Source organism: Bombus bifarius, unplaced genomic scaffold (assembly GCF_011952205.1).
Source record: "Bombus bifarius isolate JDL3187 unplaced genomic scaffold, Bbif_JDL3187 scf7180000008165, whole genome shotgun sequence".
Classification (NCBI taxonomy): domain Eukaryota; kingdom Metazoa; phylum Arthropoda; class Insecta; order Hymenoptera; family Apidae; genus Bombus; species Bombus bifarius.
In genome coordinates, this window is record NW_022884487.1 from 426,497 (window position 1) to 451,980 (window position 25,484).

The following is a 25,484-nucleotide window of genomic DNA, read 5'->3' on the forward strand; positions in this document are numbered from 1 at the left end:
TGTATAGAAAAAAGTTGTTCAGAATGATGATTTTAACGAAACGTCATCGAAACCTGTAAGATGTAGGTGCCCTTATTTGAATAATCCTCTTTGTTTTACTTATACAACTGATAGAAGAATGGGAAGCTATTTGAAATAATAGTAACACCGACGCAAGTGGCTCATAAAATCATGAAATAGCGGTAGATTTAGAACGTTCGTGTGAACATTATGTCTTAAAATGTAGAATATCAGAAATAATGAAAATATCAAATATTATTAACAATGCGAAAATTTAGAAAATACATACGTGGATTAAACACCAAACGTATAAGAGTGCACCGATACGACGTGGAGCATGGCGGCAAATACCATTCTCCTAGCGATGGTTTAAATACTTAAATGTAACTACCGCATGACGCAGTTATTACAGTTATCGATATGATAATGATATGGGTAAATTAAAGAAAATAGCTTTTAACAGTCGGAATATCAACGTATACGTTTATTGTGCCAGAATATCGGTAACGAGGAAATTAACAGTGCATCAGAAATATACATACTACATGACTCTGACTAACAGAGCATTGCTTCGTTATTTGTCATTGGTTTACATTAAAGCCATTGCGGTTTTAAAAGTTTATTAGACTAAAGAAATTTATGGAAAAATTAAAATGTTCGCAATATTTTGTGTTAAAATTCGCCGATAAAATTGCACTAAGATAACTGAAATACTACGAAATTAAAAAGGTGAATATAGGTCATAAACGTAGAGAGTAAGTCAATAAGAAATACATGTTGCATAGAATAACGGTAATTATCTAATTTCGATGATTTTTTAATATATTATAAGAGGCATGATCCTGAAGAAGTTAATTGCCAAGATATTCGCAAAAGGCTTCAATACAATTTATGTTACGATTACGCTTCATTCTAGAGTAGGTTAATTCATAAACATATCGTAAATACTAGAATCATTATGATTTATTATTTTTAATACCAAACATACATTTTCGCATACTGAAAACCTAAGATAATGTAACGTCAATTTTATCAGAGGCCACCGCGCACCCTCAATTACCCCAGGGACCCACCATAAACCTAAACTTTTTAAGTTTATTATTTCTGTTATCTGTTTATGGATAGTCCTTGAAACAGCCCTTAGGTTGTTATACGTCCTTACTAATTACGGGGAAAGCAGGTAGTTACCTAATGGGAAAAATCCAATACTTGACTAACGAAAAAGCTGGTTTTTCCCATAAACAATATTACCTACTAGCCGCGTTGGTAGGAGGCTTTCTCCTCCTATCTTCATTTATTAACATGACCTATAACCAATTGGCATCGTGGATCGTTACCCTCACTTTTCCTAACGGAAGGTGCGAACAGCGAATCCGCGTCGTTAATTAAAAAGGGCACACCCACACCGAGCTTTCCTCCGTAATGAGACAAGAACACCTGAGGAGAAATAGACAAAACCATCGAACAGTGAACATCTCTCCGATCAGTGTAAATCTGTGCTGTGCTAGAAAATAAAGACAATAGTTGTGTTACGACTCGGCTATTTTATTTCATCAACCAATCCTTATGTTTACGTGACAATAATGTGGTTATCATTATACCACGTGTACAGAGGACACGTATACATATCTGCTCTAATTGGTATAATATATGAGGTAGTTTAAGGTGTAAGTGCCCAGGAACTACTCTCCATGTTCAACAAAGAAGTTTATTTAACAATTAACAGTCAACAATCAACGATCAACGATCAAGAATTAACAATCAACAATCACGCTTCTCGAATGTGTTTGCTTCGCTGTTACGCTAGACCCTTCGCACTTCGCTATTCGAAACGGAATGAATCTTTTGATCAAGACCAAACGGATTCTTTCCTTTGTTACTCCTCGATATCCCTACTACGCACGCATTTATTAGATGTCCGCGACTGTTGCTACGTATGCATTCTTTCGAATATTTGGCGAAAGAACCGTAGGAATATCGATGGAACATTAGGCATGTCGGCCTTACACTTTGAAGGTATAGCGCTTTGTTGGAAGCTCCGTCGTCGAATGCCGCCACATATATTAGATTTTAATTAGTATGTACGTATGGCATACAGATAAGATATAATGAAACATTTCCTATATCAGTGGATTCATTGCATTGAAAATTACACGGTCTCTCCACATAATCCCTGAACTTTTTAGAAATTACAAAGCAGAGACATTGTTTTGAGGAAAATGTTTTATTTTATTCACGACACGCTCTTCTTGTAGAGATACAACGATCTAGATGGCAATTAATGCGTCAAATAATTGTTGCACAATTTCTTATATTCTAAATTATTGATGCTCACACCATCCACTACAGAATGTTCTAAAACAGCGTTTTTTGTGATTTTTTTAGAAGAGAAAAAAAGAAATGAAGTTATTGAATTTTGAATTAAATATTGAATTGAAAACAAAAAACCAAAAAAGGATTAAATTATTATATATTTTTCTTCTGGGTGAACTAAAAAAAAGGCAGAAAAAAACGTGAAATTAAAAATTTTGGCGAGTTAAAAAAAATGTTTTTTCAAATAAACTTTAAGGTGCTATAATAATTATTTAAATAAACTTTTTGACGAACGTTTTTAGTTCGCCCAGAAGAAAAATATATAATATTGTAATCCTTTTTTGCTTTTTTGTTTCAGTCAAGAATTACAAGGTGGATCTTTCTCGCCGATTAAAGACTGCAACAACAAGACGCCCATGAATCAGGCTTAGAAATCTGTTATAATTTTTTTTTTTACTTTAAAAGAAAATTTTGTGTATTCATTAAATATACATATATAAAACCATACCTCAAAATTCAATAACTTTATTTCTTTCTTTCCCTTCTAGAAAAAATTACAAAAAAAAACGCTATTTTAGAACATTTTAATTCAGGACACCCCCTTAATTTTTTTCCCTGTCCCATAATTACAAATTTATAAAATGTACTGTAATCTTTACTCGTTGATAGATCATGAACTACTGAGCAATTTCTAAACATATTAACAGAGTGTGCTATCATTTCGTTCTTAAAATAAAACAATTTGTTTTATTATACACTAAACCTCACAATATTTTTAATTATTTTCAACGAACCGCATATTTTGAGCTCATAATTTTTTATTATGATATATCATACGTTACAGACGAAAAACTTTAAACGCGTCATTGAGAAATTAAAGATAGCTGGGCTATCTATTTGACTAGGAGGTATATATATGTCGGAGATGAAAGGAAAACCGGAGCCTTCCCTTTGCAATTTTGGGAAAAGTCCTCAAATGCTTCAGCTTAGATTTTATCATAGCTGTAATTAAGCAATTGTTGTCATTCGATCTGATTGTAATTGTTCGAGATTTGTGATAGCGAAATTGGGTTCGAGGTGACAACTGGTCGCCGAACGTAGCCACGGTCACGGGATAAACGTTTTGCCTGACGAAGGTGTGGAGCGGTTGTATGGTTCACCCTAGAAATGTGGTTGTGGCGGCATACGGCCTCAAGATATAAATGTCGGAGAAGAGTCATATATATATGTCGCGACATATATATAGACCTCCCTTGGAGTTGGCCATCGTTGTGTTATAACGAAGATACGGCCTGATACTACGAATATGAACACTACCGATTCGACAATCAACAGCGGTAGTTGGGTACTTGCGATGCTAGTGACGCTGGTCTTAGGTTCGATAACGAATCCACGGTCAACGAGATGAAAGATATACTTGCTCTAACTCAACCGTGTACTACTCACTGATCGTATGGCGCTACTCCCTTCGTCGATGGGATCTCAAGAAAGAATGAATTTTCGTCCCAATGATGCCACAGAGGAAAACTATGATGGGGTGTGTCTAAGGACATGAGATCAGCGGATTCGTCGAGTATAGCCCTCGTTCCGAAAGTAAGGAAAATTGACGTCGCTGCCAATTGGTCGATTTGGGACAAAAACTGCCTGTCCGTTTGGAAAATCTTAATTACCAAAAAAAAAAAAAGGTTTTATAGCTGGTCCTCAGACTAACTGGACTTGTGCTGTGTAAGTGCCTCAACATCTGGTATTCATTGTCCGAAGGAACCGTTGGAATGTTTTACTGTCAAGTACCTCTATGAGTATTTCTTTTAATGAGGATCATACTATAACTCCACACCTTTGTTAGACGAAGCGTCCGTCCCGTTGACCGCGGCTACGTTCGGCGACTGATGGTCGCCTTGAGCCCAAGTTTATTATCACAAATCGCAAACAAGTACAATTGGGCAGAATGACGGCAAATTGTTTAATTACGACTGTAAACTTTAATTGCAATTTTACGGATTTTCCCGAAGTTCCAGAGGGAGGGTTCCGGTGTCCTTTCATCTCCGGCACGGCCATCCTGACTATCACACGTCCCCGCGTTACTAAAATATTGAGTTTTTCCAATATTAGATTTGGTACAAATAACATTATTTACAACTTAACTAAATCAAGGGTCCGGTTTAACAGCAAATTTTGTTCAGAGATTTGGTAACAAAAGGAATAAGAGAAAGAAATTAATGACATCATGATTGTTATTCAAAATGCTAGTTGTATCCTGCAGGTTGTTAATCTGGTCGCGATGACATGATGGACCATTCTCGATTTCGCACCCACGTGAATCTCGTTTTTCTGGATCGCACGGCCGCCCAAAGTTTTGTTACATTATCACCCAATGGTACATTTAACCCATTGCTCGGCCTTCCTGACCTTTCTTACATTATCGCCCCGGACACATGTGGAATTCCTCACAGGTAGGGTCCATTACACAGTCACATCGAGATTTCCTATATTATCGTTCTGAACACATGTGGAATCCCTCACAGGTAGGGTCCATCACACGGTCACATCGAGCTTCCTTACATTACTCTGCTACGCGGTATCATGCTTCTGATCCTCCGAGATCGGGGTACTCATATCGCCATGGTCACTGTTCTCGCCATCGCTACAGACGTCCAATTCAGCAGGGATACGACTATTCGGCATTTTCTTCAACCTATCATGACTGTATTTATAGGAGCGTTTACCATCTACTGTTTTCAAAACATACCTATCTCCTTCCAAAATTTCAGCTATTACGAAGGGGCCCTTAAATTTTGGATTTAATTTAGTTTGATTTTATTTCCTCGTTCTCGCGTGATACAAAATCACCAGGATTAAACCTAACTACTTTAGCTTTAGTTTTGTCAAATCCACCTTTATAGTACCTAGCACTAATTTCTAGGTTCTCTATTGCTTGCTGTCTTACATCAAAGATGTAATATCGTGATGTAATATGTTCACAAAGAGTGGACAATAGAGATGTTAATCAGACAGAAAAGACGATTGTGGCTTAACTTGAACTATTCATACCAAACGTACAGAAAACAGCGTAATCCACACTCTCCCGGCAACGCCACTCGCAACCTCCGTCTCCGCTCGACTCGCACTCGGCTTCTCGACTCGCCCTCTGTTTCTCGACTCGCACACTGTTTCTCGACTCGCACACTGTTTCTCGACTAACCCTCTCTGGCCGTTGTCGCATTCTGTTGTCCTTTTCCTAGGCCCACCGCACGCGTGTTCCGCAGACGCTCGTGGCCAGGGTCACGTAGGTCTTTTCCACGAAACTATGCACTTGAAAAGACCGATGACACATTGATGGGCCCGACGGCGCCTCGGCTCTCGCGACACTGTTCATAGTTCGTCCGATATTTCCCAGGCCTTTCGTCCATGATACTACAAAGATATCTACTTCTCTCTCTTCGATATTATCAAGTATCAATGAGTCATAAGGTCTTTGCTGTCCTACCAATAAATGGTTCCAATGGACTCGATTTAACCACGCGGTTGGTGGTGCAATTCAAAGCCAACTCTATTTGGCCAATCGCGTCTAGCCACGATCGCCCAGTCGTTTCTTCCGTTGTAAACATACTCTTTAGCGTGTGCATCATACGCTCTACCTGTCCATTGGCCCTACTCGCACCGGTTGCTGTTAAGTGGAGTTTAATGTGTCTACATTGACAAAAATCTTTCTCAATGCTTCCAACGAGTATACATCAAACTTTTGGCAGAAACTGTCTAGCAACGGCGATTGGAACCTTCTTGTTGAGGTTATTCGGTGTGTAAACAGAGAAAACACGTGGATAAATTGTAAGGTAGAAAATATATTTAAATAGAAGTGTAATAAGTAAAAATACAATTTGAGCTGGTCCAGATCCGCACGCTAGCTGTGTTACCTAATAACTGAAAAACCCCGAAGCCAACGTCGCCTGTCTACTGTTTATGGCCTGACTTCGTCGCAGTCTTTTGTCTACACGCTGTCGATGGCTTCAGTGCTTGAGAAACCACTTCAACACCCTCCCTAAAACTCTACATCCCTACAAACAATTATCTCAAATTTACAAATTATCTCTTAATATTTTCTAACTCTTGTCGTAAATATCTGAAAATTAATTTGTCAATGTCTTCTCAAGTACATTTGCCAGCCGCCTTTCTCTTTTCCATACAAATTAATTTATTACACAAAAAAAAAAACTAGAAGACTAAACAGATCATGTAGAGTTTTTCCTCTTTTTTTTTGAGAAGTAATAATCACTTCGACACCCTCCCTAAAAACTCTACATGTTTACAAACAATTTCCTCTTAATATCTTTTTTACTTTTCAAACCTAACTTTTTCCTTAAATATTCAAATCTCGGTTTTGGCAACGCCTTTGTACATATATCTGCCAATTGCTCTTCGCTTGTTACATACGTTATATCAATTTCGCCTCTATTGTATAAATCTCGCAAGAAATGATATCTTACGTCAATATGCTTACTTCTTTGATGGAATTCTGGATTCTTAATTAATTTCACGGCACTAGTATTGTCTACACATAGCATATACTTAAGGATCTCTAATTTACATTCAAGAAATATTTTCTTTAGCCACATAATTTCTTTCGCTCCTGAGGCTGCACTGACATATTCAGCTTCGGTCGTAGATAGAGCTATACATTGTTGTCGCTTACATTGCCATGTGATGGCCGCATTCGCATACTTACATACAACGCCTGATGTCGACTTTCTTGTTTCTTTGTCGCCTGCATAGTCAGCGTCGCTAAAGGTTTCGAGACTGCCTGCTTTTGTATATAAGAGTCCCATGTCTGCGGTCCCTTTTATGTAGCGCAAAATTCGTTTGACTAATTTCCATTGATACTGGTTTGGATTCTCTAAGTGTCTCGCCGCTATATTTATTGCAAAACTAATATTTGGCCTACTTACGGTTTGTAAAAACATTAAGTTCCCTACGGCTTCTCTGTATGGTGCGTTACAATCATTATCGCCTATGTTACTTTCGTTCCAATTAGTCTCGATAGGTGTAGAAACACTGTTTGCCTCATTCATATTAAATTTTTCCAATATGTTTTCGATATACCTACTCTGATGAATGAATATTGAACCATCTTCTAATCTATTAATTTCAAGTCCAAGAAAACTCTTTACTTCTTTCGAACTCGTAATTTTGAATTCTTTATTTAAATCATCGAAGAATTTATCAATTAAAGATTCGTTTGAAGCTGCTACCAGTCCATCGTCTACGTATATGGTCATCAACATTAATTTGTCGTCTTCTGTATAAATATAAAAACAAGGATCTGCATTACTCTGATAAAATTTTAAGTTCGAGATAAATTTTGTGAAACGTTCCGTCCAACATCTTGGAGACTGCTTTAAGCCATATAGGCTTTTTAGCAATTTACAAACCCGATTTATACCATCATCATAACCTTTAGGTTGTTTCATATAAATATCTTCTTTCAGACTTCCATATAAGAATGCGGTTTTAATGTTGAACTGTCCGAGGTGTCACGAGAAAACACGTGGATAAATTGTAAGGTAGAAAATATATTTAAATAGAAGTGTAATAAGTAAAAATACAATTTGAGCTGGTCCAGATCCGCACGCTAGCTGTGTTACCTAATAACTGAAAAACCCCGAAGCCAACGTCGCCTGTCTACTGTTTATGGCCTGACTTCGTCGCAGTCTTTTGTCTACACGCTGTCGATGGCTTCAGTGCTTGAGAAAACTAAAAAAGACCAGATGTAGAGTTTTCTTAGAAGTGGTAACCACTTCAACACTTCTCGATGCTTCCAACGAGCATATAACAAACAAATGCAATCGTACAGCGAGAAAGATTTCCATCAGTTTTATTCATTCGTGTAATCGCCTTGGAATGTGACACATCGAGCAGTATACCGAGCGTCTCAGCAATCGTATTTTTGTGCCTAAAATTATTCTACGCATAGTAAAGAGTTATTCCGTTGACCGTGGATTCGTTTGAACCCAAGAACATTGTTAATAGCGTTCATTAAACTCATTATTCGTTAAACTTATTATTCGTAAAACATATTACTCGTTAATCTCATTATTCGTTAAACTTATTATTCGTAAAACATATTATTCGTTAAACTCAATATTCATTATACTTTGTAAAGTCTTGTATATACGCGTAAATATAATCTCTGTTTCGTAAAACGATGGCTAATTCAAACGAAGGATCGTTACGCGCTCTATATTTTAATGCTAATCCGACATATATGTCGAAGATGAAAGGACATCGGAGCCTCCCCTTTGGAACTTCGGGAAAATACCTTGTAGCGGCACGCTAATAAATTCAAATCGTATTGTTGTTTTGCCTCGGAGCATCAATATCGTAGGACACACACATATTGTATTAATAATCAAACTCCGAGGCAAAACAATGTCGCCGTTACTTTCAACCGTCAAACGCAGTCGAGTTCAAATTTTCCGACTGTCCCCCGACCGATATAAATAAACGAGCAAATTGACGAGCGAGAGAGTTTATCAAGCGAGAGAGTTTAGCAATCGAAGATATCAACGCATCAAAGTGTATACAAAGTTTCTCGACACACGCGCGTATTTATCGCGATTAATATTAGACCAGGACTCGTGCTTTGTATCAAGGCATTACAAATAAAGTGCTCACGACACTTAGAATATTATATCGATATTTGAACTACCTCATCCTCTACAACCTTAATACCGTAATCTAGATTCTATCATAGGCGTAATTAAACAATTGTCGTCATTTGATTCGATTGTATTTGTTCGAGATTTGTGATAATGAGCTTGGGCTCGAGGCGACAACCAGTCGCCGAACGTAGCCGCGGTCACGGGATGAACGCTTTGCCTAGCAAAGGTATGGAGTAATTCTATAGTTCTCCTTAAAAAGGAAATAGTTGTAACACTCGACAGTAAACATTCCAACGATCTCTGTTCCGTAGGTTGCCACTTGCAGACACTATTCTTCAAGTAAGATGATAGCCAGATGTCGATGCGTTTCCACAGTACACGTGCAGCTTTCCCTCGAGGGCGGCCAGCATCTTTTTCTAACCACCAACATGGAAATTGACCAATTAACAGCAACGTCAACTTCCCTCACTTTCTGAACGAAGACTATTCTCGACGAATCCGATGATCTTGTGTCCTTAGACACACCCCATCTTAGTTTTCCTCTGCAGCATCATCGCGACAAAAAGTCATTCTCTCATGAGATCGTATTAGCGAATTACTTAGCGTCTTTACCCTCGGTGAATATTCCACGTTTTAACAAAGAGTTAGTTTAGTTATACTTCCACCGTAGCCAAGCAAGTCGAATACGATTTGGGCGTTGGAAGAAAGCGCATCCTGTTATCCCGTTGACCGCGGATTCGTTATTGAACCTAGGATCATTGTCATTAGCTTCCCGAGTATCTAAGTACCGCGGTTACTTGTCAAGTCGTGTAATAATCGTATTTGCACCAGTCAATGTCTTCTCTATTGCATAACGACAATGTGTAATCCAAATGAAGATTCGTTTCACGCCCCTAACCCTAATTCTAATGTAAACCCGACATATATATTATACGTATTATTATTATACATTACATTCTATACATTATTTTTATATTGTATATTATATATTCTATATTATACAATTTTTCTATCTAATCTAGACGAACATAAGGAATATAATATTTTTCACTTTTTCAAATAGTAATTCACAACTACTTTTTTAATCTGTACAGTAATTGACTCACACTTTTAAACTCGCACGACCCACGTTTACAAACAGAAGATGAACGGTCAGTACATTTTATTCCTATACATCTTAGAAAAGAATCTTTGACTTTAAGAAGTAAAAGTTTACTGTTAAACACATGCTTACTACGAATAATTTTAATTAAGTGAGCAATATCATCTCTTGTATTACATTAAAGTTGATATTGTAAAATCGTATTATAAATTCAATGGTGATAATCAGAAATAAATTTTTTTATATTGCGTTCCTTGAAAGCCAAGCTTACAGAATTTAAAGGCGCCATTGAACGATTACAGTTCACTTTTGGAGGCACTGATGTCCCATAACTTACGATCTTATACGTATAATTAAATTCGCATTATGCTTTTCTGAAACCATTTGAAATATTGGTTGGATGCCATTTTCACCTTTCAGAATGATTTGATACAAAAATGTCTGTTTTTTTCGCTATATATTTTTCCGATTGTTTTTACTAATTTTCCAATTACACGTATTTCAAATTTACTGAACGCTTCTATTAAAGATCTATATAATTCCATTTGCATGTGAGACTAATAAAGCAACAAAATTGATCTAAGAAATTCCTGCTATGTATTCTATGTATTGTACTCTATATTTTAATTCGGTTAATAGATTAATAGGATCAGGATTTTTGTTGATTCCTAATTTGCGTACGATGACTTCTTCTCTTATTTCTCTTCTCCAGAAATAAACCATATATGGATAATCAACTAATTATCTAAATAATCAACATTTGAAGAAGGAAAAAGAAAGAAAGAATCTAGAAAATAAAATATTTACAAAATTCCTCATTAAACCTGAGACAATCAACACCAAAATGCTTGAAACATTCAAAAGCAGGTTTGCAAGCTACTCAGGTTCGTGTCACGACCGGCATACTTCAAATCCAATGGACTGACGATGGAGATAAAGATGTGGCGGCACTCGGCGACAATGTATATCGCTGAAGTGCCTAATGAACCATCAACATCCCAACGGTCCTTCCACCGAAGGTTCTAGAAGAGCACGTGGCAACGGTCGCGGACGCCTAGCAAATGTATGGACGTTGGGGATGTTGAGGGATGACAAAAGAAAGTAATCGAATCCGATCGAAAGTCAAATCATAAGAGTCTCAGTCTTAAAAAGTCACACCTAGAGTTCGGAAGTGGATTGTAAAGTGGATTGTTGTTAGAAAAAAAAATAAAGTTTTCTTTTTTTATTTTTCACCTCAAATTTCTTTTTTTATTTTGTTATTTTGCGTGACATTCGCGTGGCACGAAGATATTTTATTCGACAACTATATCGTGAATTACACAGTCACTTATAAAATTGAATCTAACCGTCACGCGACACATACGAGATAAATCGCATATTCGTGCGTTTGTACGTGCATGCGCGTTCCACCAGGCTGCGGTCACGCACCAAATTGTGTAATCCTTCTTTCCATTTTTTCTCCTTCTCGTCCACTCCTTCTCTATTTGCTCGTTCTATCGGATGCTCCTTGTGTTAATTGATGTGGGTTTGGGATTAATCGATTCACACAGATTCGATTTTCTCCATATTTTCTCCGCCTCGTACAACACATCTTAACACACAGGATACACTTGGCCAATTAACACGTGGTCTACTTCTAAGACAAAAGAGCGTCGCTAGAGGTCGTACCAACTCAGCTTGTAGTAACTAGCGATCATACCAACCTAACTTTTCTCAACACCTTGTTAGACAAAATCACAAGTAGAGAATGTTAAATCGCATACGTGGTAATATTATACATATACACTACCAAACAAAATATCCAGAAACTTGCTTATTCTTTAATTCAAGATATATTTTAATTCTAAAATTACAGATAAATCAAATTATGATCGTTTACCTTTATAATCACCTTAACTACGTATGTAAGAATAGACTTATAAGATTATATAAGATACAATGGAGTACAATAGAATATATAAGAATATTATGGCACAATGATATTAATTTTTAAAATGTGATATGTAGTATCGTAGTAAAGCTGGTGTTTGTAATTGTCAAACCTTCTAGAATCATCTTGTTACTTTGTAAACTTCTTATCTTTAGATTTCTGGATTTTTGAATCATAAGTCAGATTAAGAAGGATCTTCTAAACTGATAGAAAGATTTCTAATGTTGATACAGTTAGTACTATTTAAATAGCAAATATGTGCAGTAGAATACATATTAAATAGTAACATATATTATTGCTATATTCCCTTCAATAACCAACCTAAATTCATATTTTACCAATCCCATAAAAAGATAGTAAATACTGCTTTTAATTAATTTATCATTCATCTGCACGCTTTCATCAAATTTAAGTATCTACTGTTACTCCTAAACTGACCACACTTATGGACGTTAGTGTACATATGTGTAATCAAATAGTATCCAACAACACTTATACGAAAATTCGCATCATAAATATATAAACGCACGTCGTCCGCGTAACGTTACGATAATTGCAATTTCGTGTCAATGCTATCAGCAGTATCGACTCATACATAGTCACGAATAAACTTTTATCATCAATTTTTTCAAGAATTAGTTCGATTGAATCACCATGAACTCTGCTAACCAGTGAAATTTTGCCACATTTCTGACTGTGCGCATAAGTGGACTCGTTATTCGGAAGGTGAACAATTTAAAAATTAAACGACTGTGTCGCAAAGTTTAAATATTATTGAGAATGATTGTACGATGGCAGCTATTGGTATCGTTATCTGATAGTATTGTGAGTTTAAAAGTGCTTGTTGAATTTTATACGCATTGAATGAATAAAATGGGTTTTGTAGGGATTTTCTTGGAATATACTTATTCAATATTTAATATGTTGCAGAAATTATAGTTTTGGAAACATTACTTTCGAGGTTTTTCTTTTTGAAGATTACTAACTAATCTTAAAACTAGAACCTTATGAATAAAAATTGCGAGAGAGATTTTACCTTAAAAAAAAGTTTGTTATTCCAACAATTTTACAACCTAGGAAAAGAATAATGCCTAATTGAGATGTTTAAAAAATGAATAATGGTGAACACTTGGTAATTGAAATTACTTTCATTTTTCGAAAGCAAGAGTGTTTCTTAACAAAATCAGAGAGGCCTTAATTCATATATTAATTGTCCCTTTCCTATCGCAATTCACATTACGTTTGGTACTACTTTTAATACTACTAATAATACTTTAATAATAATGTATACATTTAATACTACTTCATCTTCCAAGTATTAGCGCGATATCCTGAAGCCAGCTACAATGCTGGCGAAATGTCGGAAATCTTTTTCCTTTGGACACAGATCTGTCCAGGAAGCTTCAAACTGTCTTAGCTAAAGTAATATTTAAATGTAACAGTGCCATATGATAATATAGGCTGCAAAAGCATCGAGACAGAGTTGTTCAAATTTCGAAATTCGTCGATTTACTCATTATTATTTGTTAGTTGCTATTGGTTTCTGTTTCTCTCAATTGATTTCTATTTTACGTAAAATTTTATAGTTTTACCTTGTATATTAATACTTATGTATATATACTTACAATACATGTGTACATATATACAAGAGATTGTAATAAGTTTTTAGCATATTATTAAATTATTTTAAATTAGTCATTCCTGATTATCCTATTGATGCGAGGACATTTGAAGCATGATATTGAGAACTGAAATAAAGTGAATTGATTTTAACTTATAAAAAGTACTGAGGCATTGAAAAACTTACTGGCGTTGCTTACTTAAAATATCTTACCACGTGCTTTATTGTAATCAGCATAAACAGGACACTAACCACTAATATATCATGCACTTTTTATAATAAATCAAATCAATATTGCGTTAATAGGCACAAAACAGAGCATCTTTTACTGATTACTTAACATATATTGAAATCGAAATATCACAATATTACAAAGAATTTTTGTGAGAATCGATTCTGGAACTTGTAGTGCTAGTAGCAATCTTCAGATGATACGTTTGTTATTACCGCGGTATAGGTTATGTTATGATTTAAAAATTTAAAGAAACGACAAAATGAATATTGTTAGCAGACAGTGGACTCGAATTTTTAAGACAGATATAATGCATAATCAATTTTGTATTCTTGGAAGAGCCCTTGCTTACAAAAGTGCTTTTTCTCTTGATAAGCTATATCCCACAAGCAATTTAAAACTGTTCACGCCAACCTTTGTAAGTTTATTATAATTTATTAACGTACTAGAATCTACTATTTTGTACATTTTATTTTGTTGATTTCACGTACGAAATGTCTTAATTATTTATTCAAATCCTTGTTTGGAATATTTTCTATATTTATGTTTAAAATAAAATTAACATGTATCTTTAACTGAACAATTTTTAAAAATTATCTTATACGTTATGAAATATAAAGGCTTATGATTAAGAATTATTTCTACTGTATAATTGCATAACAGTCTCAGGTTCCTGATGATCCAAATGCTAAATTTGATGGCTATATACCAATTAAAGAACTTGATATCACCTATAGTCGTAGCAGCGGTGCTGGAGGACAGCATGTAAATCGCACAAATAGTAAAGTAGATCTAAGGTTGCATGTAGAAAGTGCTACGTGGCTAGCAGAGAGTATTAGAAATAAATTATTGGAACAGGTTTGTAATTTTTCACAACTACAAACAAATTTTACAGCTATAAGTATTAATTTCACATAAGAAAGATTTTAAATAATGATATCATTACAGTATAAAAATAAATTATCTAAAGAGGGTTACTTAATAATCAAGTCAGAGTTAACAAGATCTCAACAATTAAATTTAGCTGATGCTCTTCAAAAATTGAGAGAAATAATATGGGAAGTGGCAAAACCACCATCAGAAATACCTCCTGAAACTTTGGAAATGAAAAGAAAACAGCATCTTCGAGCAGCAAGACAAAGGCTTTTTGAAAAACGAAGACGTTCTGAAATCAAACAATCTAGAGGAGCTCCTACTATGGACTTTTAATCTTCTTTATGTTATATATTGTACATAGAACAATATACTTTTCAATAAATGAGATATGATACAAAATGTGTAATCATAAAATATATGTACGTATTATTGTAACAGTAATGATTTTGAATATTAGTGATTTTTAATATTAGATGGTGGCTTTCTTAATTTTTATTAATTTGACTTTTATTAATTTTTATTAATTTCTTTAAATCTATATTTAATCGACATTAGAAAAAAACAATTCAATTAATTAATAATTGTCATTCTGATGTAAATATTGAATGCCAATATGTACCATTATTCGTATGTACATATGTAAATAAGTATTACATTACATAAACTTGGAATTCTTTTAAAAAATTGATATATTACGATTTAGTTACTATAATTTCAATTAAATTTTTTAATTTGATATGTATTGGTTACAACAGAAGTAGAAAACATGTATGAATCAAAATTTCGAGTAATATTTTCAAAGGCCTTCTTTTGAGCCTATGATTCAAAGAAAAATAATACACTTACATATACAATGTATGAAACTCTGTTTCCTTGACAACGTGCTCAACGTAAATCAAAACATAACGTCGAAAGTGGACGAAAAGTATTGAGATTTATTTAAAACTTGCCTTTCGAAGAAAAATGTCATTTCGTGACTTGAGAAGTACATAACAACCTTTTTTAAATAGATGTTACAATATAACGTATGCTTCTACGAGAATTATATTTATTTTTTTGATAGATTTTACAGAAATGATGCGAGTCCTTGGTTATCCTAGATTAATTTCTGTTGGAAATTTTCGACTGCCAAATTTTCCACTGGTTGCTGAAATTCTTGTTTGGCTACTCAAAAGATTTGACCCAGATGCGGATGTATCTAGCGAGCATAATACCGAAGAAGAGCGTATTTCATTAATACGTGCAGTTGCTGAATTTATGGTAATAAAACATGCAGTTTTTAATTTTTTTGTTTTATATTTGATATTTAGTTTTATATGAAAATAAAATGTTTCATTGAATTTTATAATTTATATTTTTGACATCTATGTTTATTTCTTCATTATTATTTAATTTTTAAGCATGCATAGAAAAGATACTTAATTTAGTTTGTAATTTTAATTTTAAGTTTCTCCGGAAGTATCAACGTCTTATTAACGAAATTATAAAAAAATAAAAATAGCAAATTAATATTTTTTAGTATTATAATATTAGTATTTTTTAATGAATTAATATTGTGCTGTTTATACTATGTTGTTTTTATATTTTTATACTGAAATTTATCATTGTCAAATGATTTTAATACAGGCTTTAAAAACAAATGTCAAATTAAATACAAAAAAATTATACCAAGCTGATGGTTATGCTGTAAAAGAGTTACTAAAAGTAGCCACATTACTATATGATGCACAAAATAATAGTATTAATAACAGTATAATGTCTGATGATAATTTTAGTACAGTTAGTTTTGACATTTCCAATAAAGTAAATGAATTGAAATCAACTAGGCAGTTAGCCAGTCAGTTGACTGTTACTGGTGCATCACTTTTTGACTTATTAGGTCGTGAAGTTGATCTCAGAGAGATTCGTAATTCAAAAGTTGCTAGACAATTTGACATCACAGAAATTGAGATGGCCTTGAAAAGTGTTATAGAAAATGTACATAAAGAAATTGATGATACCAAAAAACAAATTGAGAACGTTAAGGTATTACCACGTTGTCATTTTATTCTTGGAACGTTAAAATATTCTTTAGTAATTTCTCTAATCTCTAAATGTTCTGTTATAATTTCTGTAATGATTAAAGGATACAGAGCAAAGTTTGGATACAAGAATCGAAAGACGACGTGCAGAGCTTGATAGAAACCAAAAGAGATTGCAAACATTAAGAAAGGTACGCCCAGCTTTCATGGAGGAATTTGAGAAACTTGAAGTTGAATTAAGAGTTTTATATAACGATTACATTCAAAAATTTCGTTATCTTGCATATCTTGAGCATCTGTATGAAGATGCAGCTAAGACAGAACAAGAAAGATTTGAAAGACGGTACATACATAAATAATAAAAATTAATACTTACTATGCAGAAAACATAATATAATGTTTTCCAACTCATAATAGGCAAGAAGCAACACGGAAACAATTAGAAAAAATGAGGTCAGAAGACGCTAACTTTGAAAGTATAATGGAAGGAAATGATTCCATATTACCTATTAATCTTCAAGAGCCTCCGCCTCCTCTCGCTGATACAGAAAAACAAAATACCGAGAAAACAACACCAAGTAGTCGATTGAAATCAGGTAAAAATATAGTGCAGTTTTCTTCTCAACATTTTTAAGAGCTTGTTATAATATGTAATAACTTTAACAAAATTAATATAATAGCTATTAAAACATGTATAATAACTATTAAAACTTCTCAACATTTTTAAGAGCTTGTTATAATATGTAATAACTTTAACAAAATTAATATAATAGCTATTAAAACATGTTTATAATACAATAGCTGGTCGATCATCAAGAACACAAATATCACAGCGTCGTATTTATGGAAGTATGTCTGGACGTCAGAGAGGAACTATTCAAGAATCAAATGACAGTGGTGGCTCGCTGGATAGTGACAGTGACTTGTTAATCGATGGTGATCTCGATGACGATGATGATGATGATATTCTAGACTCTGTAGAAGGACCAGAAATTGGGAATTTTGATTTAAAGGTTGGACAAGAAAAACGAGCCGTTAGTAAGCTAGATCATTCGGATGAGGATTTTTAACGATTACAAAAAACAATTACAAAAATTTCAAAATATACCGTCCATGTAATTATCGATCTCTATACGCATATTTTTACAATAACTGTAAATAGGTGTCAATAAAAGGTAATATATTATTAGTCGTCGTGATCGAATAATTTTGACGGTGGTAAAAAATACTTAAGATATATATATATATATATACACACAAAATTATTGTATATATATGACATACGCGTGTTAAATAATTTGAAATTCAATTATTCATATAATTGTACATGTACTCCAGACTTATATTTACGAAATATATTTTCAAGGGAATCAAAATACATATTGTCGTCGTATAATATTTATTAACTTTCTCAACATGATCAAACGGCATGTTGATTGTGGCTTAGCACCGATCACATGTACGTATTCACCTATCCTACATGTTGTGTACGTAAATGTATGTACACTTCAGTGTATACACATATATACATAAATGTATGTGCGCGTAAAAAATGTGACATTATGAAAGAAATAGAAACAGTTTGCAATATTCATTGTCATAACGCTCAAATCTGTAGTCTCTTATCTCTAGCTGACCGTAATACTTCCTCCTTTGTTACATCCATTCTGAGTACAATTAATAATCACATTTTTCTTGAAATGTAGCTCCTATTATGTAACAACGTTTCCTGAAATCACTTTAAAGGGCTGATAAAAACTATTCGCGAGGCAGTTCGACAACAAATAAAATTGTAAAACGCAACTAATAAAACGCAACTAATATTAATCCATGATAAAAGACGGACGAATTCTTCCTAGAACTGAAACGTTCTTCGTAGTGTCAATAACCGATCGGATATAAATCGACTATGTTTAAACGGCATTTTAAAAACATTTCGCATTCTACGCGTTTACTATCAGATTAAATACTAGATGTTCTAGATACATATTATACATACATAAACTACGACTATAAGTATTGATCCTATGGATATGCGTACGTTTTTCTTTATACGTTGTGCGGATTTATAGGTGTCAAAAAAAGGAAAGAGAAACGTATCAACAAGACAACAATGTAATATCAGATATCTTACATTATAGCCGATAATGTAGACCGTAAACATAGGCCCTGCTTGGTAACTTCTACATTCCTATTACTATGTAGGTAGTCGGTTTCATGCAGCTCGGCTTCGTTCGAACGAAAAGGAAACTCGTACATAAATATAATACCGTATAAAATCGTGAAAGAAGCACCATAGCGTAAGAGATACAGGATCGCTCGGGAAAGTCATTCGTCATGTAAGTATTTTTCCGATCGATCATGAGTCTTCCTCACGTAGAAAAATATTATTCGTCAGCTTTCGAATGAGCATCGCGCCTTTCAGAATGCTACCGGCTACCACACTTCATTTCATCATTTGGCTCATTGTTAAACAGGCACCGTTCTCCGTGTTTCCAAAACGAGATTTATCAGGCGTGGACCGCGAAAGGTAGAAAAAACGTGTTATGGTACTCCATAAATCCCGAATTTCTCTGCAATTCTCTTCTCTCAGTCGAAACTGGATTTCGCTAGAGGAAAACTACGGGCCACCGTAGTTATAGAAATAGGTTCTTGCTACCTTTGGGGTACCAGTAAAATTACTAATATCCCAAAGAGTATCGATAATAGTCTTTCGCTACCTGACCGATTTTAACACGGGGCTTGCTTTTATCCGCGGCGTCATCGCCGGCACTGGTTCTAACTTTGGTAACGAACAATCGGTGCTTAGGTCTGTCCAGATTTTGCCAACGTTTTCGGCCAGTCTATCCTTGTACTTGTAGGCCGTTCTATCGACTACCGACTGAGTCTTTATACAATCATCACCGCCGAATTCGCAGACCCGATAATGATGTAAAATTGCGGCGTCCGATGGAACGTTCAAAGTTCCATGCCCCGGAATAAATTCCCAGACAAAATGATTACCAGCTTCCACAATGTCTTGCGGCTTGCAAATATACTTCGAGCGTTGCTTGTGCGGATGCAGTTTTGTTCTACGTCTGGTTTTCTTCAGAGTAATCAAACCTGCCTCTATGGGAGTTCGACTGGCCATCACGAAAGGATCGTCCACCCACTGCAGATAGAAGAATGCGTTTTGAAAAGAATACGCTCCGGTGGATTTTGTATTTGTACGACTGCTCATCCATCTAAAATATAACATTTTTATTTTATTTTTATATTAATTGAAAAATATAGTGGTTCTTATCGATATTCGAATACCATGATATTCGAGAAATTATTGCTTTATATGCCTATTTATAACAATGTCGCTAAAGTATCATTTTTTAATATATTACATTTACATTTTTTAATATATTAAAATACTTATTGTAGTTAGTAGAAACATAAAATGTAAACATTAAATAATGACGTCATTTAAGATTGCAAAGAATGTCAACTAATGAGTAAATTACATGAATTTTATATAAAATATGTACATATACAATATTATAATGTACGTATCTAGGATAAAATTTATACATATAAATTTGAATTTGATATGTTTGAAGTATCTCCATATTATTAAAAAAAGCAATTGAGTCAATTAGATTATTATGACAAATATATAGAGCAATAATCTCTCGTCTCTAAATCGGGGTACACGGATATCGATGAGTCGTGTATAAGACTTTGTATCAGAAAATATCGTAAAACTACTGTAAAATAAAATATTGAAAATATTATAGATATATTTGGTTGTAATATAAAGGCCGTTATATAGTGCTGTCGGTTATTAATTTATCTGCATATTTCATTAAAATCAATATGATCTGAGAGTTTGAAGAACTTTGTCTTGTAATAATTTTAATGCTTTAATTTCCCTGAAACAGAGTGTTTTTTTTTCAATGCAGATATTCCTACATATTTCATACGAGTCATAATTTACAGATGTGAATATTGTGTTTGAATGGCAGAAACACACACAAAATATTTTTTATGAAAGTGAAAAACGAATCTTTACACCAATCTGTTTTTATATTAATAACTATTTTTTTTGTAATTAAATATTTCCCTCTTAGATTTCTCCATTTAAGTTTAATTTAGTTTATTTAAAAAGTTTTATATGTGTTTCAATTTTATTCTAAAAAGTATCTGTAAGGGACGAAGAAAATATGTAATATGATGCTGTAACAAAAGATCATGCATACTAATCAAAACTTTTTCATGTCTTGTTTGAGTTTGAGATACTCTTTAGAAACATATAGTTGAGTCGAAACTGACCAGAAGAACGCAGTTAGTTGTATAAAATTACATTTAATTCCGATCGTATGTTAATTAATCATTGTTCAAAATTTTAGTATTTTAGTTTTAAACATCTGGCACATTCACACATTACGTATAAAGAAATTAAATAACCACAAGTTTAATTATAACAAATTAACAAATTTTCACCTAATGAGATCAATGATCGTGTCGTTGTGCCTCGGTATAATGAACTCGTCGAGGTCCACCAACGCTACATATTCGTATTTGTACATAGATCGATAAAGGCAATCGTTCAGGGCAGCGAACAGTCCCTCCGTGCGAATTTCTCGCTGCGAAATCATGTCCAAATGATGCCAAGGTAACACGGTCACGAGACCTTTAGCTTCGTAGTACTTAAGAGCACATCCAGCCTCCGTGCCAACCGTGTCGTTGTATAGAGTCACATGGCTAGCGCCAAGCAGTCTGTATAACTCAATGAACTCTATTAGCTGTAACACCTAGAAAATTTGCACTCATTAACATTTTTACTGTCACGACTAAAAGTAACATGTTTTTTCTACTTATTTCTTTCTTTTCTTTACTTTAATTTAATCATCGTAAAATTCAGTTATTGTCCACATGAATGCTTGTACATCTCATTCAGTTAAACCCTGTATATTTACAATTTACATATTGCTATATGTAGTTTAAATATAAATGAATTCACCGTTTCTATTAAGCGCTGTAAACTCTAAAAGCATTTGAAATTTCATGCAAGATTTACTTTATAATATATAACTGTCCAGAAACCTACTCGTACATTTACAAATTCTGATTAAGATTGATGAAGTTGTTTGACTTCAAAATTGCGTTCGTATGAGTGTGTGTCAAGTTCCTTAACACATTTGCTACCAGCGTAATATATACAGTGAAGATTAATTTAGATTTAACTTTAACCTACACAACCTAATAAACGAGCATGTAACCGACACGTTTTGTAAAATAAGATAATACCAGATACGGATTTGTATTAAACTTATACTGTATTATTAAATATATTATAAAAACGCATAAGGACTAAATGATCTATAGTGAACACTTTGCTCTAAGTTACTATATTAATGAACACGTAAATGCGTTAATGTGAAATCCTTTGCATTCAAATAAGCTGACTTTGTTTGAGTATCTATTGAAAAACGAATAGCTAAAATGGTATAAGTATACCATTAGAGTGGACTCGATTTGAGGAGCCAATATCAACAAGCACGTAATTAGAGAAAATATTATATTATTTAGCAACTATTGTTCTTTTCATGTTAAAGAATAGTTAAGGTGTGTTTAATTTTACCCGCACGTTGTAAAGTATCTTAGTCGAGCAAAATAACAGGTTCACATTGGCAAATGGTATTTACATACTTGAATGCAGGTGATTCGAAATCGAAAGATTTGATTAATAAGAATCAACGTAGAAACCTAAAAGGATATTTCAAATCAAGCAGATAATGGATTTACATCGGTAAACTGGTTTAAAGTTGGTTAAATTTAAATCGTTTGAATAAGGTAATCTGACTAATCTGAACAAATTTAACAGTATACTATCTTGCTTTCTATCGCCTCGACAGTGGCAGCATTCTCGACATGAATATTTTATTTATCAGGTAACGATTATGTACATACACTGATTGTGTGCTCGCATTATGGCAATGAAGTAGTTATTCTATAGCTGGCAGCCGAATTGTACTATCCATATGATAATGAAAAGATAATAGATATCGATTCTTAATTATACACTCTTATGTATTCAGTATCACCTTCTTCTATTATTTTTATTGTTATCAGTTAGGGATTCACATGCGTAGACGTTCTTTCAATATCTAGTATACCTGCATTCATGAGTATTCGACAATTAAAATTTAATGATAAAAATAAAATATAATGTAATATAACAATAATTTCACCAATTTTATCACTTTAGCTACTCTCGTAGTTTGAGCAAATTTTTTATTTCTTTTTTATTTTCCATGCGCACAATACTGTGAAAAGATTTTCGGCCAGACAGATTTTTCAATTTATATTCTAACAGTGATATTTAAACAAGTTTTAACATATTATACATTAGTGCACTGTTATACATGTATGTATGCACTGGTTCACGAAAATATTTGAACGCTACCTACCTTTTTCAAGTTTCCAGAATATCATTCAACAGTTTTTATTGTTTGTTACTTTAATTTCTTTAAGCAAAGCAAAATTTAAACAAAGATATAAATAAAATAAGAAACTACTTGAAATTACCGATCGAAAACGATCCAGTATACAGATAGAACGTTAAAATATCGTTTTTAGATTATAAAACGAAGAATCTATCTGATCAAGAGCTTTCGTACATCATTCTATGTATATTGGATCGCAGGACATAAAATACCGATCGAACAATCGATTTTTTGAAAATCTAGATTACTATTATTTACTATTATATCATTTATTATTATATTATTAATTAATCTAAATTTTCCAAAAGTCGTATTAAAATACTTTAGGTGTGCGACAATTACTGCTAGCCCAATACATAAGTTGTTAGTTAAGTGAACGATAGGCTTAATTCATACGTCTATATTCTATCGGCTAAGCACGCTTTTGTCGTGACTCGACGCCATCAACTTCTAATAGAGAGTAATTACCATCTACAACGAAATAAAGAAGGCAGCTCTTCAAGTAAAAGTTAAACAGTCAGATTACGATAGAGTCTCGTTTGATGAAACGATCCTGTCATTTGCATAAGGCAGACTGCATAGACTGGTCCAGTAGGTTAACTCGTTAACCGTGGGAGATGATTTGATTTGTCACTGGGATTTCTAGTACCTTGGATATAACCATTCTTGTATTTGTGGGTCTTATATTCTTTACCATTCCTATTAGAAATAAATTATATCATATTCATATTTCCAACAACTGAAATCGACTAGAATTAATTTCTCTTTATTGACTTTTAAACAAAGATTTGAGGATTGAGAAGAATGAACGTATTGCACGAGTAGGCTTTATTGCGACTTTGATCCTTTAGCTCCTCTTTGGTACCTGTCACTTTGTATTTATACTATGTACCGTCCATAGCTGTAGTTGCAGTAGATACTTATTCTGATTAAACTATCATTCGAATACAAATAAACAAATAAAAGAACAAATAAAGAAATAAATAGATTCTTACGAATAGATTGTGGATATTCATGTAAATTCATACTTTATTTTTAGATCGTCGTCAGAACACACATCTCACTACTCACTATAATTCTACCCCAATTGTAAGCCTTTCTTACGCACAAATCACTTAAGCCGAATTATGTTAAGCTGCAGTCGTTTTATTCCTTGAATTTGGTTTGAAGGTTTTCGATTAGAAAACTAAGGGTTCCCTTGGTAAAGTTGCAAATTATTGCAAGTCTCAAACATAACTCAGCACGGAAATCATCACAGTTTGAACACGTTGATCGTAACGCTGGTTATAATTGGTTTACGTTACTAAATATTTCAGAATGATTAAAATAAATTCCATGAGCTAACAAATTTTCAACAATCAGAACGATTTCGATAACATTGTTAGAAGAAGTTGTCAAATATAATACTATAATTTGCAAGAGTTTAATTTTCTGATGTAGCGTATTTCGCTGTATGGCGTCTGCAAGACTGAAGTATACAAAATTTGCGTGACAATCAACGGGTCAAGTGAATTCTCAACATGTACCTTTCGAACTTACTCTGTCGTAATCGTAATGTAGTGGTTTCACGCAAACGGCCAACAGTTCCTTGTCCTTCGTCCTAGTCTCGGGCCGATTCTGTACGAGGATACGATTCGTCGGTGCTGCTTTGAGCCTGGCTACAACGCTCACGGTTTCCGGTACTCTATCAGACGTAGGCGAATCTTTCGGTAGCGGGCAAATCACAAAGCAGGCACTGTACTTCAAGTTCCAATTTTCTCTGATCACCTATCAAAACGATCAAGGATAACCACTTTAGCTTTATCGAAGAGCATGCCGCGTGCTTGCGTCAACGAGCTTTCTCCCGGGAAAACGGAAATTACAAGCAACGAGCAAGTCGAAGTGTGTTGCCTCTAATTTATCCAACATATGGGGTGGGTAAAAACTGGTTCGAGACACTAAGAAAAAAAAGGATGAATATTATGCAAAGTAACGTAAAGCGTCAGCTTCTACCTGCATGCTACGGTATTTTACTTTTATGGAAGTTAATTTCTCTAGCTTTTCTCAATTCTTTTTATTTTGAACTTTTATGATACTTCAGCTGATTATGACAGATTTAACAAAAAATATTTCGAACAGCAGATGTAAAAAGAGATTTCAAAAGTGTCATTTTTTAAATACAAAACGACAGTCACTTTGTATTTTTTATATAGCACGATATACTTTCCTGATCGTATTCGGGCGGATTTAGAGATGTAATAAATAAGCTACTTTTTGA

General features: G+C 33.9%; 3 protein-coding genes across 5 annotated transcripts in view; 2 read left to right on the plus strand and 1 right to left on the minus strand.

Moving 5' to 3' along the window:
* The first annotated feature begins 14,026 nt into the window (after positions 1–14,026).
* On the plus strand, positions 14,027–15,139 carry LOC117208985 (peptidyl-tRNA hydrolase ICT1, mitochondrial-like). Its single transcript, XM_033450537.1, has 3 exons — positions 14,027–14,272; positions 14,524–14,712; positions 14,803–15,139. The coding sequence occupies exons 1-3, from the start codon at positions 14,117–14,119 to the stop codon at positions 15,061–15,063; spliced, it is 606 nt and encodes a 201-aa protein (XP_033306428.1). The 5' UTR covers positions 14,027–14,116; the 3' UTR covers positions 15,064–15,139.
* LOC117208984 (clusterin-associated protein 1) lies at positions 15,067–17,979 on the plus strand. Of its 2 annotated transcripts, none has more exons than XM_033450536.1 (6): positions 15,067–15,149; positions 15,794–15,990; positions 16,357–16,755; positions 16,856–17,094; positions 17,169–17,347; positions 17,553–17,979. In XM_033450536.1, the coding sequence occupies exons 2-6, from the start codon at positions 15,805–15,807 to the stop codon at positions 17,819–17,821; spliced, it is 1,272 nt and encodes a 423-aa protein (XP_033306427.1). In that variant the 5' UTR covers positions 15,067–15,149; positions 15,794–15,804; the 3' UTR covers positions 17,822–17,979. The 2 variants fall into 2 exon arrangements, with proteins under 2 accessions (XP_033306427.1, XP_033306426.1); XM_033450535.1 differs by lacking the exon at positions 15,067–15,149 and adding an exon at positions 15,630–15,715.
* Positions 17,980–18,133: 154 nt separating this feature from the next.
* The window catches only part of LOC117208983 (beta-1,4-galactosyltransferase galt-1), a 167,718-nt gene continuing 160,367 nt past the window's right edge, over positions 18,134–25,484 (minus strand). For both annotated transcript variants that reach the window (XM_033450534.1, XM_033450533.1), the window contains 3 exons: positions 24,767–24,994; positions 21,222–21,532; positions 18,134–19,975 (listed from right to left, as the gene is read on the minus strand). In XM_033450534.1, the coding sequence (XP_033306425.1) occupies positions 19,468–19,975; positions 21,222–21,532; positions 24,767–24,994 (1,047 nt within the window). In that variant the 3' untranslated portion in view covers positions 18,134–19,467. The remainder of the gene's footprint in view (positions 19,976–21,221; positions 21,533–24,766; positions 24,995–25,484) is intronic.